This window comes from Lampetra planeri, chromosome 38 (genome assembly GCF_965212315.1).
Source record: "Lampetra planeri chromosome 38, kcLamPlan1.2.h2, whole genome shotgun sequence".
NCBI classification, from domain to species: Eukaryota; Metazoa; Chordata; class Hyperoartia; order Petromyzontiformes; family Petromyzontidae; genus Lampetra; species Lampetra planeri.
The window spans coordinates 10,980,219-10,993,200 of record NC_136144.1 but is presented as its reverse complement, the minus strand read 5'-3'; the positions used below and the strand labels follow the sequence as shown (position 1 = coordinate 10,993,200).

General features: G+C 56.8%; 2 protein-coding genes and 1 long non-coding RNA gene across 5 annotated transcripts in view; 1 reads left to right on the top strand and 2 right to left on the bottom strand.

The window, feature by feature from the left end:
* CCKAR (cholecystokinin A receptor) overlaps nt 1-2,865 on the top strand; it is a 21,943-nt gene extending 19,078 nt beyond the window's left edge. For all 3 annotated transcript variants that reach the window (XM_078612374.1, XM_078612372.1, XM_078612373.1), the window contains exon 7: nt 1,102-2,865. In XM_078612374.1, the coding sequence (XP_078468500.1) occupies nt 1,102-1,704 (603 nt within the window). In that variant the 3' untranslated portion in view covers nt 1,705-2,865. The remainder of the gene's footprint in view (nt 1-1,101) is intronic.
* LOC144731316 (uncharacterized) lies at nt 2,866-12,982 on the bottom strand. Its single transcript, XR_013587945.1, has 2 exons — nt 12,814-12,982; nt 2,866-3,856 (listed from the first exon to the last, which is right to left on the bottom strand). It is a non-coding gene; the product is annotated as an uncharacterized LOC144731316 (long non-coding RNA).
* Nucleotides 5,447-11,947, bottom strand: LOC144731314 (uncharacterized). The gene is made up of 2 exons (XM_078612371.1): nt 10,554-11,947; nt 5,447-5,775 (listed from the first exon to the last, which is right to left on the bottom strand). The coding sequence occupies exons 1-2, from the start codon at nt 11,823-11,825 to the stop codon at nt 5,764-5,766; spliced, it is 1,284 nt and encodes a 427-aa protein (XP_078468497.1). The 5' UTR covers nt 11,826-11,947; the 3' UTR covers nt 5,447-5,763.

Below are 12,982 nucleotides of genomic sequence, written 5' to 3'. Positions count from 1 at the left end.
TAAGCTGGGACCGTTATTCACAAATGTTTGTGTTCTTAACCTTCCTGCTTGGATGCAACATGTCTGGGCACATGGTCGTCAATGTTTAGCATGTTATATTCTTGGTTCTTTCGGTAAAGCCACGTAGAAGGGAAATAACAAAATAATATAAATATAAAACATTATTGTTTTGTAATGTACACTAAACACAGGGAATATAATATAAATATAAAACAATATTGTTTTATATTTATATTATTTTGTTATTTCCCTTCTACGTGGCTTTACCGAAAGAACCAAGAATATGAATCCCTGCAGTCTCGAAAGCTTTAAATCAAAGTTTAGCATGTTATTGATATGCGTGTGTCGCGATTTTCTGTGTTTGTTTGGCGTTAGAACAGGACAATGAAATGTCCGATTTTTATTGATCACTCGATAAGAACTCAACCGTGAAGAGTGATAGGATGCAAGTTGATAGTGACGCTGAGAGTAAAGGTTAGGAGCCGTGCGTAATTATGTTTTTGTGTGTGTGTAATTATGTTTGTGTGTGTGTAATTATGTTTGTGTGTGTGTGTGTAATAATGTTTGTGTGTGTGTAATTATGTCTGTGTGTGTGTAATTATGTTTGTGTGTGTGTAATTATGTTTGTGTGTGTAATTATGTTTGTGTGTGTGTAATTATGTTTGTGTGTGTGTAATTATGTTTGTGTGTGCGTAATAATGTTTGTGTGTGTGTGTAATTATGTTTGTGTGTGTGTAATTATGTTTGTGTGTAATTATGTTTGTGTGTGTGTGTAATTATGTTTGTGTGTGTGCAATTATGTTTGTGTGTGTGTAATTATGTTTGTGTGTGCGTAATAATGTTTGTGTGTGTGTGTAATTATGTTTGTGTGTGTGTAATTATGTTTGTGTGTAATTATGTTTGTGTGTGTGTGTAATTATGTTTGTGTGTGTGTAATTATGTTTGTGTGTGTGTAATTATGTTTGTGTGTGCGTAATAATGTTTGTGTGTGTGTGTAATTATGTTTGTGTGTGTGTAATTATGTTTGTGTGTAATTATGTTTGTGTGTGTGTGTAATTATGTTTGTGTGTGTGTAATTATGTTTGTGTGTGTGGGCTACAGAATAAATCCACGAGACGGAGCGGCGAGACCGCGGATTGCGGCTCCAAGCCCATCGACCGCGCTCGCAGCACTGCCTCGGAAGCCAACCTCCTGGCCAAGAAGCGCGTCATCCGCATGCTCATCACCATCGTGGTCATGTTTTTCATCTGCTGGACGCCGGTGTTCAGCGCGAACGCTTGGCGAGCCTTCGACAAATGCAGAGCGAGCCAGGTCCTCTCCGGCGCTCCGATCTCCTTCATACACCTCATGTCTTACGCCTCCGCGTGCCTCAACCCCATCATTTACTGCTTCATGAACAAGCGCTTTAGGCAGGCGTGCACCGCCACCATCTCGCGCTGCTGCGCCTCCGTCTGCTGCTCGGCCACGGGCGCCGCCACCGGCGCTCGCTGCGCCCACAGGGGGACGCCCCCTTCGGGCAAGTGGCCCGATTCGAGGGAACCTCGTGGGATCGTGGCGCGCGGGCGGACGTGGGTTTGGGACCTGCGGTCGTGGGGAACTCGGGGCGGTGGCGTTCGGCTGGAGGCTAGCGGGGATGAGGACGGGACTGGGACGAGCGCGTCCATGTCCCGCTACACGTACACGACCGTCAGCACCGTGGGCTAGATCGCAGGAGCGGCGTTAGGAATGTGGCGTTTGTGCGCGCGTCATAGAGTCGTGTGGTGTGTGCTGTGGACCGCCTATTCGCATAGGCTGCTTTAAGTGGTGTGCATCTTTGTGTCGCCGTTCACTCGCATGTGTACGCGAGGTGTCCCGTGCGTATGTCCGTGGGTTGTGTAAGGCGCGTACTGCCGTTGTCGACGTGCACAGACTTGCTGCTGTTGGGGTTTTGTGTTAGACATCCACTCTGTCAGAAGCATCCCAGGGCTGTGGGTCACATGGAAGAGACCAAATATTGCCGGGGGTTGGCAAGATGAGTCGGATTAGGTGGGAAGTTAACGGCGGTCACCGTACGGGCGATACCGGTCCTGACATAGGATTTAGGAATTTCCCAGCACTCGCCATCTGCTTCCGAGCCAGCGATGGATATGGCCACTGACGCTCGCTCGTCGGAGTAGCACCGTCGTCTGATGGTGACAATTCGCGTGCTCGTGCAGAGAAGCATTCGTGCAAGTCTGAACATTTGTCATCGCGCGCTCCTCCGAGTCCCACTTCAATCACAAATCCGCCGCACTGATCACACGGGGAACGCTCTTTGGGGATAGCGACGGTCAAGTCTGTCGTAAAAGCTGTCTCAGACTCGAAAGATGGGTTTCCAAACATCTGCCGGTAACTTGGGGTTAGGACTTGGACCTTGTACCCGGGTACGATTGAAGTGTATGCTTACGCTCCACATATCGTGCCGTAGAACTCTGCTTCAAATAATGTAATCAACAACCATCACAGATGAGCAAACTAGCAGGTACATTGAAGCCTGTTCGTTATACTGTATATCGAGTGTCAAGGAATAGAATCGGCCTCGCTTTCAGTTCCAGTTAAACTTATGCTGTTCACACAGAGCAGGTGAGCTGCAATGGTTATTATGTATGGCCCGGTTCACCAACGTACGCGGTGTGTTCTGGCTTCATTGGGGGCTTTAATCACGCGGGCTCTGTATCCCTGTATGTGTTGGTCACAACCAAAAGCCGATGACACACCGAACTCGCGTCGTTTATTTAAACCCAGGGACGTGAGGTCAGAGGCATGTATCAAAAGCCAACCAACTTTGGCACATTCATACGTAAAACAACGTGTAACCTTGCATTAAATAAAATGTACAAGATTCAATTTCAAGTGAACGTGTCGATTTACTTCCAACGGAACAAAAACGCGTTTCTATCCACGTGCTTAATAGCGTCCCAGCACTCCACCTCGCATAGAACCATCACTTCCCTTCCTGCAAGTCGACACCTGCAATCCGTCACCACAGCACGCGAAGGGTATTGCGTTGCCCGTACAAACACGTTCAGCCTTAGCCAGACCACCAGCTCAAACATAACTGAACGTGCGGCAATGTTTTCATTTAGCGCCACCAACTCAAGAGTGGAGAAGATGTGGCCCAGCCGAGCAGCAGGCAGCAGTGGAACGAGATCGCTGTAGACTCGTTTCACTCTCACTCGGACTCATCAGTGCAGTACCGTCATCCATTTTTACTTCAGCCACGATGCCCCTGGGCCCCCCCTGTGGACAGGATTGTAACCTTATTGTTGTTGTTGCCTCAAGACAATAACAGTAACAACAACAACAGTAATAACAGTAATTCAAATATGAACCGGTTTTGACATTTAGTGTATCATCAGCAATGAGCAGTTCAGTCACTGGGTATCTGCTGTTTTTACCACTGGATCCAATACACGTGCGGAGAGGCACGTGGGGCGTCGTGGGATTCTTTTGCAAGGGGTGACCTGAGCCTACCTCAAGACACTTTAAGCACACTGAATTATTACAAAAAATTACGCTGAGCAAATATGTCTAGAGTACATTTTAACAACAGTTTCATGAGAATTGGACTTCGCAATTAAATGTGCGTAAAGAAATGCGATGTAATAATGTCTGCAAAAGGACACTGACTGCATTAACCAAAAATCGCGTGCAAATGCGAAACAAAACTCGGTCTCATCTAATACGCAAACACAGAAAAGTCAAGAATCATCACGTGTGCTCCGGGGTGAGCCGCGCGTTTGTTCAGCACGATGTCCGACGGTTTGCTCCACGTTGCTGGGATCTTTTTCAGGACATGAAACTCCCGAGGAAGTTGTGGTCTCTCCGATTGCTGCTGCTGTGTGTGTGAGAGCGAGAGAATGTGCAAACACGAATCCGTGACGTGATGCACACGTGGTGTGTGTGTGTGTGATGTCACTGCAGTGTTCAGATGTATAGTCTGTGCCACTTCACGTTCACTGTCACCACATCTCCCTCCTCCGTAGACTTCCCATCTCCCCGCAATGTCCCTCTCCTTCCTCCCTCTGTCTGTATGCAGAACCTCGTTCGCACCGTACGAAGCCAACCGTGCTAATCGCAGGTGCGGGGGAACGACAGCAAACTAAACACAACAAGCAGTTCTAAAGAAATGAGTTTGTCAATCTAGATGATGATGATTTAAAAGTGCATCGCTCCAGCGGCTTGGTAATATCGGAAGGAAGAGCGTTCCAGACGGCCGCAGAAGCGCGTCTGAAAGCGCCGCGCGATGCGGTGACCACCGCCTTTGTTGCTGCGAGGATGACCACCGGAGTTCGCGTGATGGTTTATATTCCTTGACGAGATCGGCAAGGCGTGGTGGTTGTTTGTGGCAAGCACGTTGTGTGGAATGAGTGCGACCAGTGCCATCTGCATTGGCCTTCTCGTCTGTGGGTATCCAGGTGAGGCTGTGCGTCTTTGTGGGAGTCTGAGTGCTTGTGTGGGTGTCTATGGGTCCCTATGTAAGTGTATGGGTATCAATTTGAGCCTGTGGGTCTGTGTGTGTCTATGGGTATGTGCAAGTCAATTATTCTATGTAGACCGTATGTCTATGGCAGTGGTTCTGTGTGTTTGTCTATGGATCTGTAAGTCTATGGGTCTGTGTGTAAGTCAATGGTTGCATGTGTTTGTCTATGGATCTGTAAGTCTATGGGTCTGTGTGTAAGTCAATGGTTGCGTGTGTTTGTCTATGGATCTGTAAGTCTATGGGTCTGTGTGTAAGTCAATGGTTGCATGTGTTTGTCTATGGATCTGTAAGTCTATGGTTCTGTGTGTAATTCAATGGTTGCGTGTGTTTGTCTATGGGTCTGTGTGTAAGTCAATGGTTGCGTGTGTTTGTGTATGGGTCTGTAAATCTATGGGTCTGTCTGTAAGTCTACACTGCATTGATTCACACCACACACATAGGCACGCGTATTGTACACAGTGGCGGAGGAGTCGTGGCGCAGTGGTTAGCGCACTGCACTCGGAACCCGGCGATCTGAAAGACATCTCCCGGCCACGGCGAGCACGCGTGGCGAGCACGTGTGGTGAGTCACGTGTGACCCGGCAAGCGGGAGGCATCTATCCAGCAGTGGATTGACAGAGCTGCCCATGTGCACGCAATTTGTATAACATTGAACCCTACAGGAGTTTCTAGTCTGGCTCTGGGGAGCCTGAGCGATCGACACTGAACCATGTGGGAGTCGTAGTGTAGAGAGGAGCCGACACGAGATTGCAGGGGTCTCGTCCTTTATTCCTTTCCTTCCATTCACACCTGTCGCCAGCCGTCCCAATCCCGTTCCCGCCAAAGGCCTCCCTTTCCCGCCCGTTCTCCCCTTATATCACCTCGATCACCCCTCCCCCTAACCCATCTATTGGTGGGAATCCTTCCCCTGACACCCCTACATCACCCCCCCCCCCCGGAGAAAAAATAACCGTCCTCGGTTCTGCCTCCCCCATGGACCATTTAAGTCTCCCCATGCCTCCCACCACTGACAGTGACGACAGCCCTTACCCCCCCCCACAACCCTACAATGCAATATAACACAACAAATCAATTGCGCGGCCTGCCCAGGTCTCCAGCCAGCATCCCGTAACAGCCCGGACATCCACAGGCAGCAGATGACCGTGGCGGCCCCCTCCTTCGAAGGCCCTCTCGTCGCGGTCCCTGGTTCGGTGGTGCCGGTGTCGCCTTGCCTGGCGCCGCTGTCTCTCCGGCCCCCGCTCGTGCCGCCGCTCCGTCAGGCCTCACATGGGGTGCTGTAGGTGACAAGGGAACACAGGGCACCGAACCCCCTGCCGGTCGGCGCGTGGTGGTCGGCGACCTTGGCCTGGGTAGGGATGATGATGATGTTGGCAGTGATGTTGGTGGTGATGTTGGTGAAGATGACGGTGGAGAGATGTATGGCTTAAGGCGGGTGGGGTGTACAAACCATCGTCGCTTACCCAGTTGGACCTGGACGCACTGCGGTCGGAGTGCTTTGATGACCTCGACCGGCCCTTTCCAGGGTCGGTGCAGCTTTGGTGAGAGGCCAACCGGCACCTGAGGACAGTGTAGCCATGCCTGGTCCCCAACTTTAAAGGGCTTGGCTGTCACTGTCCTCTCCCGTATCCGTACATTACTCTCTTGGCTCGCGGCCGATGCGGCCTCGGCTGCTTGGCGGGCCTCTCTCAAATAAATGAGGGAGGTCTTTAGTGCCTTCGGCCATGCGTCGGCTCTTGCCGGAATGTCCGTCAGCTGCACCTCAATAGGCGGAACGGGATCCCGTCCGTACATCAGGAAAAACGGCGAGAACCCCGTCGCCGCGTGTGGGGCCACCCTGTACGCCGCTAAGACCGATGGAATGTGGAGGTCCCAGTCGGAATGGTTTTCGTCCACCACTTGGGACAGCATGGCCGCTATGGTGCGGTTAAGCCGCTCTACCATCCCATCGGTCTGGGGATGATATGGAGATGTTCGGACCTTTTTAGTGCCCAGGATAGAGCAGACGTCCTTCAATAGCTGTGAGGAGAAATTCCTGCCCTGATCCGTGAGCAACCGCTCCGGTGCCCCCTTATCAAGGACATAGCCTCCCACGAAGGCATCGGCGATGGTCTGTGCCGTTTGGTCCGGGAGGGCCCACGCCATCGGCCACCTCGTGCAGTACTCGACTCCGACCAACAGGTATTTATTTCCCCGTGGCGTGACCGGCAGCGGTCCCAAGATGTCCAACGCAACCAATTCGTTGACCCTGGTCACCGTGATGGGCTGTAGGGGCGCCCGGCTTACCCGGGGGTGGCGGCTTTCGCCGCGCACATTCGACGCAGGTAGCGACCCATCGATGCACGTCAGCGGTCATACCTGGCCAAAAGTACCGACCCTGTAATGTGTGCAGTGTCTTCCGCCCTGCCAGGTGCAGCAGCTGGCGGCCGTGTACGTCCATAACCAATTGTTGACGCAGCGACTCCGGAACTACCAGGCATCGCCGGCGCCCTGTCGGGTCCCATCGCATGAGGAGATCCTCCCATACGATGTACTCCTCCCCCCCTGCCTCTGCTGAGGCGCGTAGTGTTCGCAGTGGGGCTTCCTCCAGCTGTAGCCGTCTCCAATCGTCCAAGGTCAGCCCCAGGTCGTGGTCGGTCAGCTGGACCTCACCCTGTGCGCCCTCCGCCGTGCGTACAGGAGCGATGACCGTCCCCTCCGGCCTCGCCTCCTTGCAGCGTGCCCCGCCTGTGGTGCATGCACAAGGGCCCTGGGGCACCAGTCGGGACAATGCGTCTGCGTTGGCATGTCTGGTCCCTTTGCGATGCACTACTTGGTACCTGTACTCCTGCAGGCGTTCTATCCATCTGGCCAGCTGGCCCGAAGGCTGGTCGATGCGGAGCGAATACTGCAAGGCCGCGTGGTCAGTGCGGACCGTAAATTTGCGACCATACAGGTAGGGTCGGAATTGCTGCACAAAGTGAACGACTGCCAGGAGTTCCCTACGTGTGACGCAGTAGCGCTGCTCCGCTGATGAAAGCACGCGACTACCATAGGCGATAACCACCTCCCGACCCTGCTGGACTTGCGACAAAACACTGCCGATGCCCACATCGCTGGCGTCCGTGTCCAGGATAAAGGGGAGGCCAAAATCCGGAAAGGCCAATGGTGGTGCATCTGTCAGACGTGAGCGCAGCTGCTGGAATGCCTCTTCCTCCAGAGGGCCCCAATAAAACCTCTGGTTCTTCGCCGTCAACACGTGCAAGGGCTTGGCAATGGTTGCGAAGTTGGGCACAAACCGGCGGTAGTAAGAAACGAAACCCACAAACCGGCGTACCTCCGGAACCGTTGTGGGAACAGCCCAGGCCCTCACGCAGGCCGTCTTTTCCGGGTCTGTAGCCACTCCCGACTCACTGACGACGTGGCCCAAGTAGCGTACCGACGACTGCATAAGGTGGCACTTCGACGGCTTGAGCTTCAAGTTCGCGTTCCGGAACCGCAGGAACACCTGACGCAATCGGTCAATGTGTTCCTCGAATGATCGGCTGAAAACAATGACGTCGTCCAGGTAGATGAGGCACGTTTCCCATTGGAGGCCTGCCAAGGCCAACTCCATTATGCGTTGGAACGTTGCCGGCGCCGTCTGGAGGCCCATAGGCAGGCAGTTGAACTCGAACAGGCCCTGTGGTGTCCGGAATGCTGTTTTAGGCCGGGAGTCCGCGTCTAGTGGGACCTGCCAGAACCCGGACAACAAATCCAGCGTACTGAAAAATTTTGCTCCCGCCAGTGCATCCAATGAGTCGTCGATACGTGGTAGGGGATATGCGTCGGCCAGCGTGACGGCATTGAGGCGTCGGAAGTCCACACAGAATCTCAGTGACCCATCTGACTTCTTGACTAGGACCACCGGTGCCCCCCAGGGACTCGAGGATGGAGAAATTATGTCGGCCCGCAGCATCTCCTGCACCGCTTGTTGAATGTGCCCTTTTTCCATTGGGCTCATTCTATATGTGTTTTGGCGCAGGGGTGCGGCATCTCCCGTGTTGATGTGGTGCTGTGACAGATTTGTGCGCCCTAGGTCGAACGGTCCCCGGCTGAACACGTCCGAGAACTCCTGCAATAACGAGTGCAGCTGCTGTTTCTGGTCGGGCGGCAATCCCGGCTCAGGCCCCGCCAGCTGGTCCATCCACGATTTGGCCCCTCTGTCCTCGGACTGGCCGATGCTGCCTACAAGCTCGGGCTCTGTCCCTGGGGCTCCTAGTGACAAGGGACTAACGTGGGCCAGAACTGTTCCCTCCTGCACCGTCGCTGTTCTATCGGAGGTGTTCAGCACCTGAATGAACAGATGCTGGTTCCTCTGTACAATAGTTTCGGCCCCCACCAGCGCATGACGATCCATGGCCGCTGACGCCGGAGACACCAGGATGGGTGAGTCTGGTCGGGCTGTCACGAGGGGGGACCGATATTGCAGCGGAACCAGCATCTGGGCTGCCGGGGGAATGGAGACAGACTTACTGACCAGAGCCTGCACGTAGGGTACACCCCGGCTGGCCCCCTCCGCCTTTAGGAAATGGAGATGCGTTCCCTGGACTTCCACCCGCCCATTGGCCAGATCGATTTTCATTGGCATCCGCCTCAGAAAGTCCGTCCCCAACAGGCAGGGTACGGGCAACGTTGCGGAGACAAGGATGGGTCCTGCTACCGAAAGCTGCCCAATCTGTATCGGGGCTTCAACCTGGCCCAGGAAGCCCATGCTGCCTCCATTTGCTGCAATGAACGTTGTCTTGACGGGGACTAAAGGTCGGATTTTATCCGGCAGCATCTCATGCATGGTGCTCGAGATGATCGTGGCTGATGCCCCCGTATCGACCAAGATACGTGCCGACACTCCCGCGATTTCACCGACCAGGACCGAGGTTCCTGACGTGGCCGCTACCACCCGCCTTGCCAGCTTCCTCCATTGTGTGGCTGAGTCCGGCCACTGACCAGGCGGCGTCTCGTTATCCTGTGGTGCATGGTGAAATGATGGGGGATGGGTGTGGATGGACTGAAGATGGGGTTCCTCCCTTTGGAGTGCGTCCCAGCAGGGTGAACGCGCCCTTGTTACATAGTGTGGGCTTACCCCTGGGTTGCGGGCTGGGCTCTCTATGTAGTGCAAATTGCCCCCCCTAGGTGACGTAGGATGGGCCCCCCTTGTGGTGTGGGGGGGCCCCCCCATTGCAGGGGGCGGTGGGGACTGGGGGGTGGGCCTTCCCGTGAGCCCCTCTCTTTCCTTTGTCACGGGGGCGTGGTCCCCCTGGTTCCGTCTCGCTCTGTCGCAAAGCGGTGGTGAGGCGGGTCGTGGAATTGCTCCAGGGCGCAATGTCAATCGTGTGGGCTGCCTCCGCCCCCGGGCCGTTGCCCCTGGCAACTCGCCGGCGTTGCAGGTAACTGGTGACGTCACGCCCGCCGGTGACGTCACGCCCGCCCGCGAACCCACGCCCGCCCGCGAAACCACGCCCACCCGCGACGTCACGCCCGCCCGCGAAACCCCGCCCGCTCGCGAAACCACGCCCACCCGCGACGTCACGCCCGCCCGCGAACCCACGCCCGCCCGCGAAACCCCGCCCGCGCGCGACGTCACGCCCGGCATCGACGTCGCTGCCGGCCGCGACGTCACTTCCGCCCGCGACGTCACCTCCGCCCGCGACGTCACCTCCGTCCGCGACGTCCCTCCCGGCGTCGGCGCGACTCCCGGCGCGGTCCCCGGCCTCGGCGCGATCCCCGACGCGGTCCCTGGCCCCGGCGCGATTCCAGGCGCGGTCCACGGCCCCGGCGCAATTCCCGGCGCGATCCGCGACACCACTTCCGACCGCGACGTCACTTCCGGACGCAACGTCACGTCCGTTCGCGACGCCACTCCGGGTCGCGATGCGACCACAGGCCCCGGCGCTATCCCCTTCCCCCGACCAGAACAGCGGGGACCGGGAAACGACACCACCGGCGCCCACCCCGAGGAGACTCCCGGTGAGTTCGCGGCGTCGGAAGTGTAATTACCCGGCCCGCCCGAGAGGCCGGGTGGGACGGCGTCACTCGCCTGGCTCCTGTCGGCGTTCGGCCCCGGCAGGTTCCAGGTGACGTTGGCGGCCTCCGGCTCCGTGCGGCACCCCCTCGCCACATGCCCCTCGCGACCACAACGGTGGCAGACCCACGGGGCGTTGCGTCGGGGGGGCTCGGCGCGATGTTGTAGAGGCGGCTGCCAGCGACGCGGCGGTTGGTCCCTCTGCTCCGCCAGTCCCCGGATCGCCGCGTACACCTCCCGCAGCGATGGCTCCGTCTCAGACGTCGGCGGTCCGTCCCCAGATGCCCCACCGGCAGCCTGTGGTGACGGTGCAGGTTCGGCGGTTAGTGTCGCTGGACCAAGTAGCGCCGCGGCAACGGCTGGGCTGTTCCCCCCCGCCGCGCCAGCCACCGGGCCCACGGGTGGCGCCCGGCCCATGACCTGCTCGTGGGCTTGGATGGTCCGGGCAGCCCACAGCGAGGTGCGTTCTTCCGGCGTCACTACGGGCATTACAACGCCGGCGCGGCAAGCGTAGGCGATGAGGTGCTCGACCACGAGGTCCTCGAGCGCTTCTTCAGCCAGGCGAGGGAAAGCTCTCCTCGCCAACACGAGCAGCGCCCCCCTGTAGGCTAAAGGGGATTCTTTAGCCCCTCGCTGGCGATCCTGGAACCGTTTAAAGGCTCCTTCCGCCGGGCAATAGATCTCCCCCAAAGCCTCGTAGGCCGCCTGTAGCGTGGACTTGCTGTGCGAGGGAAGGGAGGTGTAAGAGGAGAGTGCTTCTTTGCCCAGAACAGATGGCAGCGCTCGTAGGGCCTCTTCGTCTGTCCACTCGAGAGCGTGGAAGGCAGCCTCGAATCGGCGGACAAACTCCTCCCAATCTTCTTCCTCAGCCACAAACTTGTCGACGGGCCCCAGCCGACGCGGCCGTCCGGCCACCTGCTCTCCGTGTTGGGTGTTTAGCCCTGGGGGTTTTGGCGGGAGCGGCGGCGGCTGGCGTGACGAGGTTGGTTGCGGCTCCTGCCCGGCCGGCTGGTCGGCGTCCGGTTCCCGTGGCCTCTCCTCCCGTAGTACGCGTGGGGGTGGGGGTCCCGGTGCCGGCGGGCCCCCCATAGGGAGCCTCTGCAAGAGCTCCTGGAGCGCCCTCTCCACGCGGGCCATGCGGTCCTCCATGCGATCCTCCAGGCGATCCGGGCCCCCTTCTGCTGCTTCTGACAGCAGGCCCCCTTGTTGCCCAGGATGTGAAGGATCCCCGGCCCCTGCTTCCTCCTCCCTCGGCTCCCTCCCGCGAGGATTCTTCTTTGTAGCCATTAGGATCCCACCGCTGCCACCAAATGTAGAGAGGAGCCGACACGAGATTGCAGGGGTCTCGTCCTTTATTCCTTTCCTTCCATTCACACCTGTCGCCAGCCGTCCCAATCCCGTTCCCGCCAAAGGCCTCCCTTTCCCGCCCGTTCTCCCCTTATATCACCTCGATCACCCCTCCCCCTAACCCATCTATTGGTGGGAATCCTTCCCCTGACACCCCTACAGTAGTACTAAAGCGCCTGTACAGAGCTGTCTGTACATGGTTACGTGCTGCCCTCTGGTGGAAAATACGTCTCCTTGATAGCGTGCAGGAGTGTCCAAGCGTGTGAATCCGCATTAAGGATGTGGGCCTCTGTGTGAGACTGTGGGTCTCTGTGTGAGACTGTGGGTCTCTGTGTGAGTCTGTGGGTCTCTGTGTGACACTGTGGGTCCCAGTGTGAGCCTGTGAGTCCCAGTGTGAGACTGTGGGACCCACACGCAGTGCAAACAGGTATTGGGCCAAAACATCCCATTGCTGAAAGATGACTGCCAGAGAGAAGCAGGGCTTCTCTCATCCCTGGTGGAGGAGCTGGTGGTGCAGGAAGAAGAGGAGATGGGGGGGGGGGGTAGACGGAGGAGGTGGAGACAAGGAAGGAGCAAGAGGACGAGATGGTGGTGCTGGAGATGGTGGTGCAGGTGAAGGAGGAGGAGACATTGGTGGAGGAGATGGTGGTGGAGGAGATGGTGGTGCTGGAGAGGGTGGTGCAGGTGGAGGGGAAGGAGACATTGGTGGAGGAGATGGTGGTGGAGGAGATGGTGGTGGAGGAGACCCTGGTGGAGGAGCTGGTGGTGCAGGAAGAAGTGGAGATGGGGGGGGGGTAGACGAAGGAGGTGGAGACAAAGAAGGAGCAGGAGGACGAGATGGTGGTGGAGGAGAGGGTGGTGCAGGAGGAGGAGAAGACAAGGAAAGAGGAGCAGGTCATGGGGAGGAGACGAAGCGAGGGGGTCTGACCCGCGTAGGGAGAGCCATCCGCTCACTCCTCCGACTCGCGCTGCTGCTGTGGTGGCTGGTTCACCGCACAGTAGAGGTGGTGGTGGTCGTGGATCGGTGTGAACCACGACCACTATCACCACACCCACCACGCATAACCCACCACACACACCGTCCACCCACCCCGTGA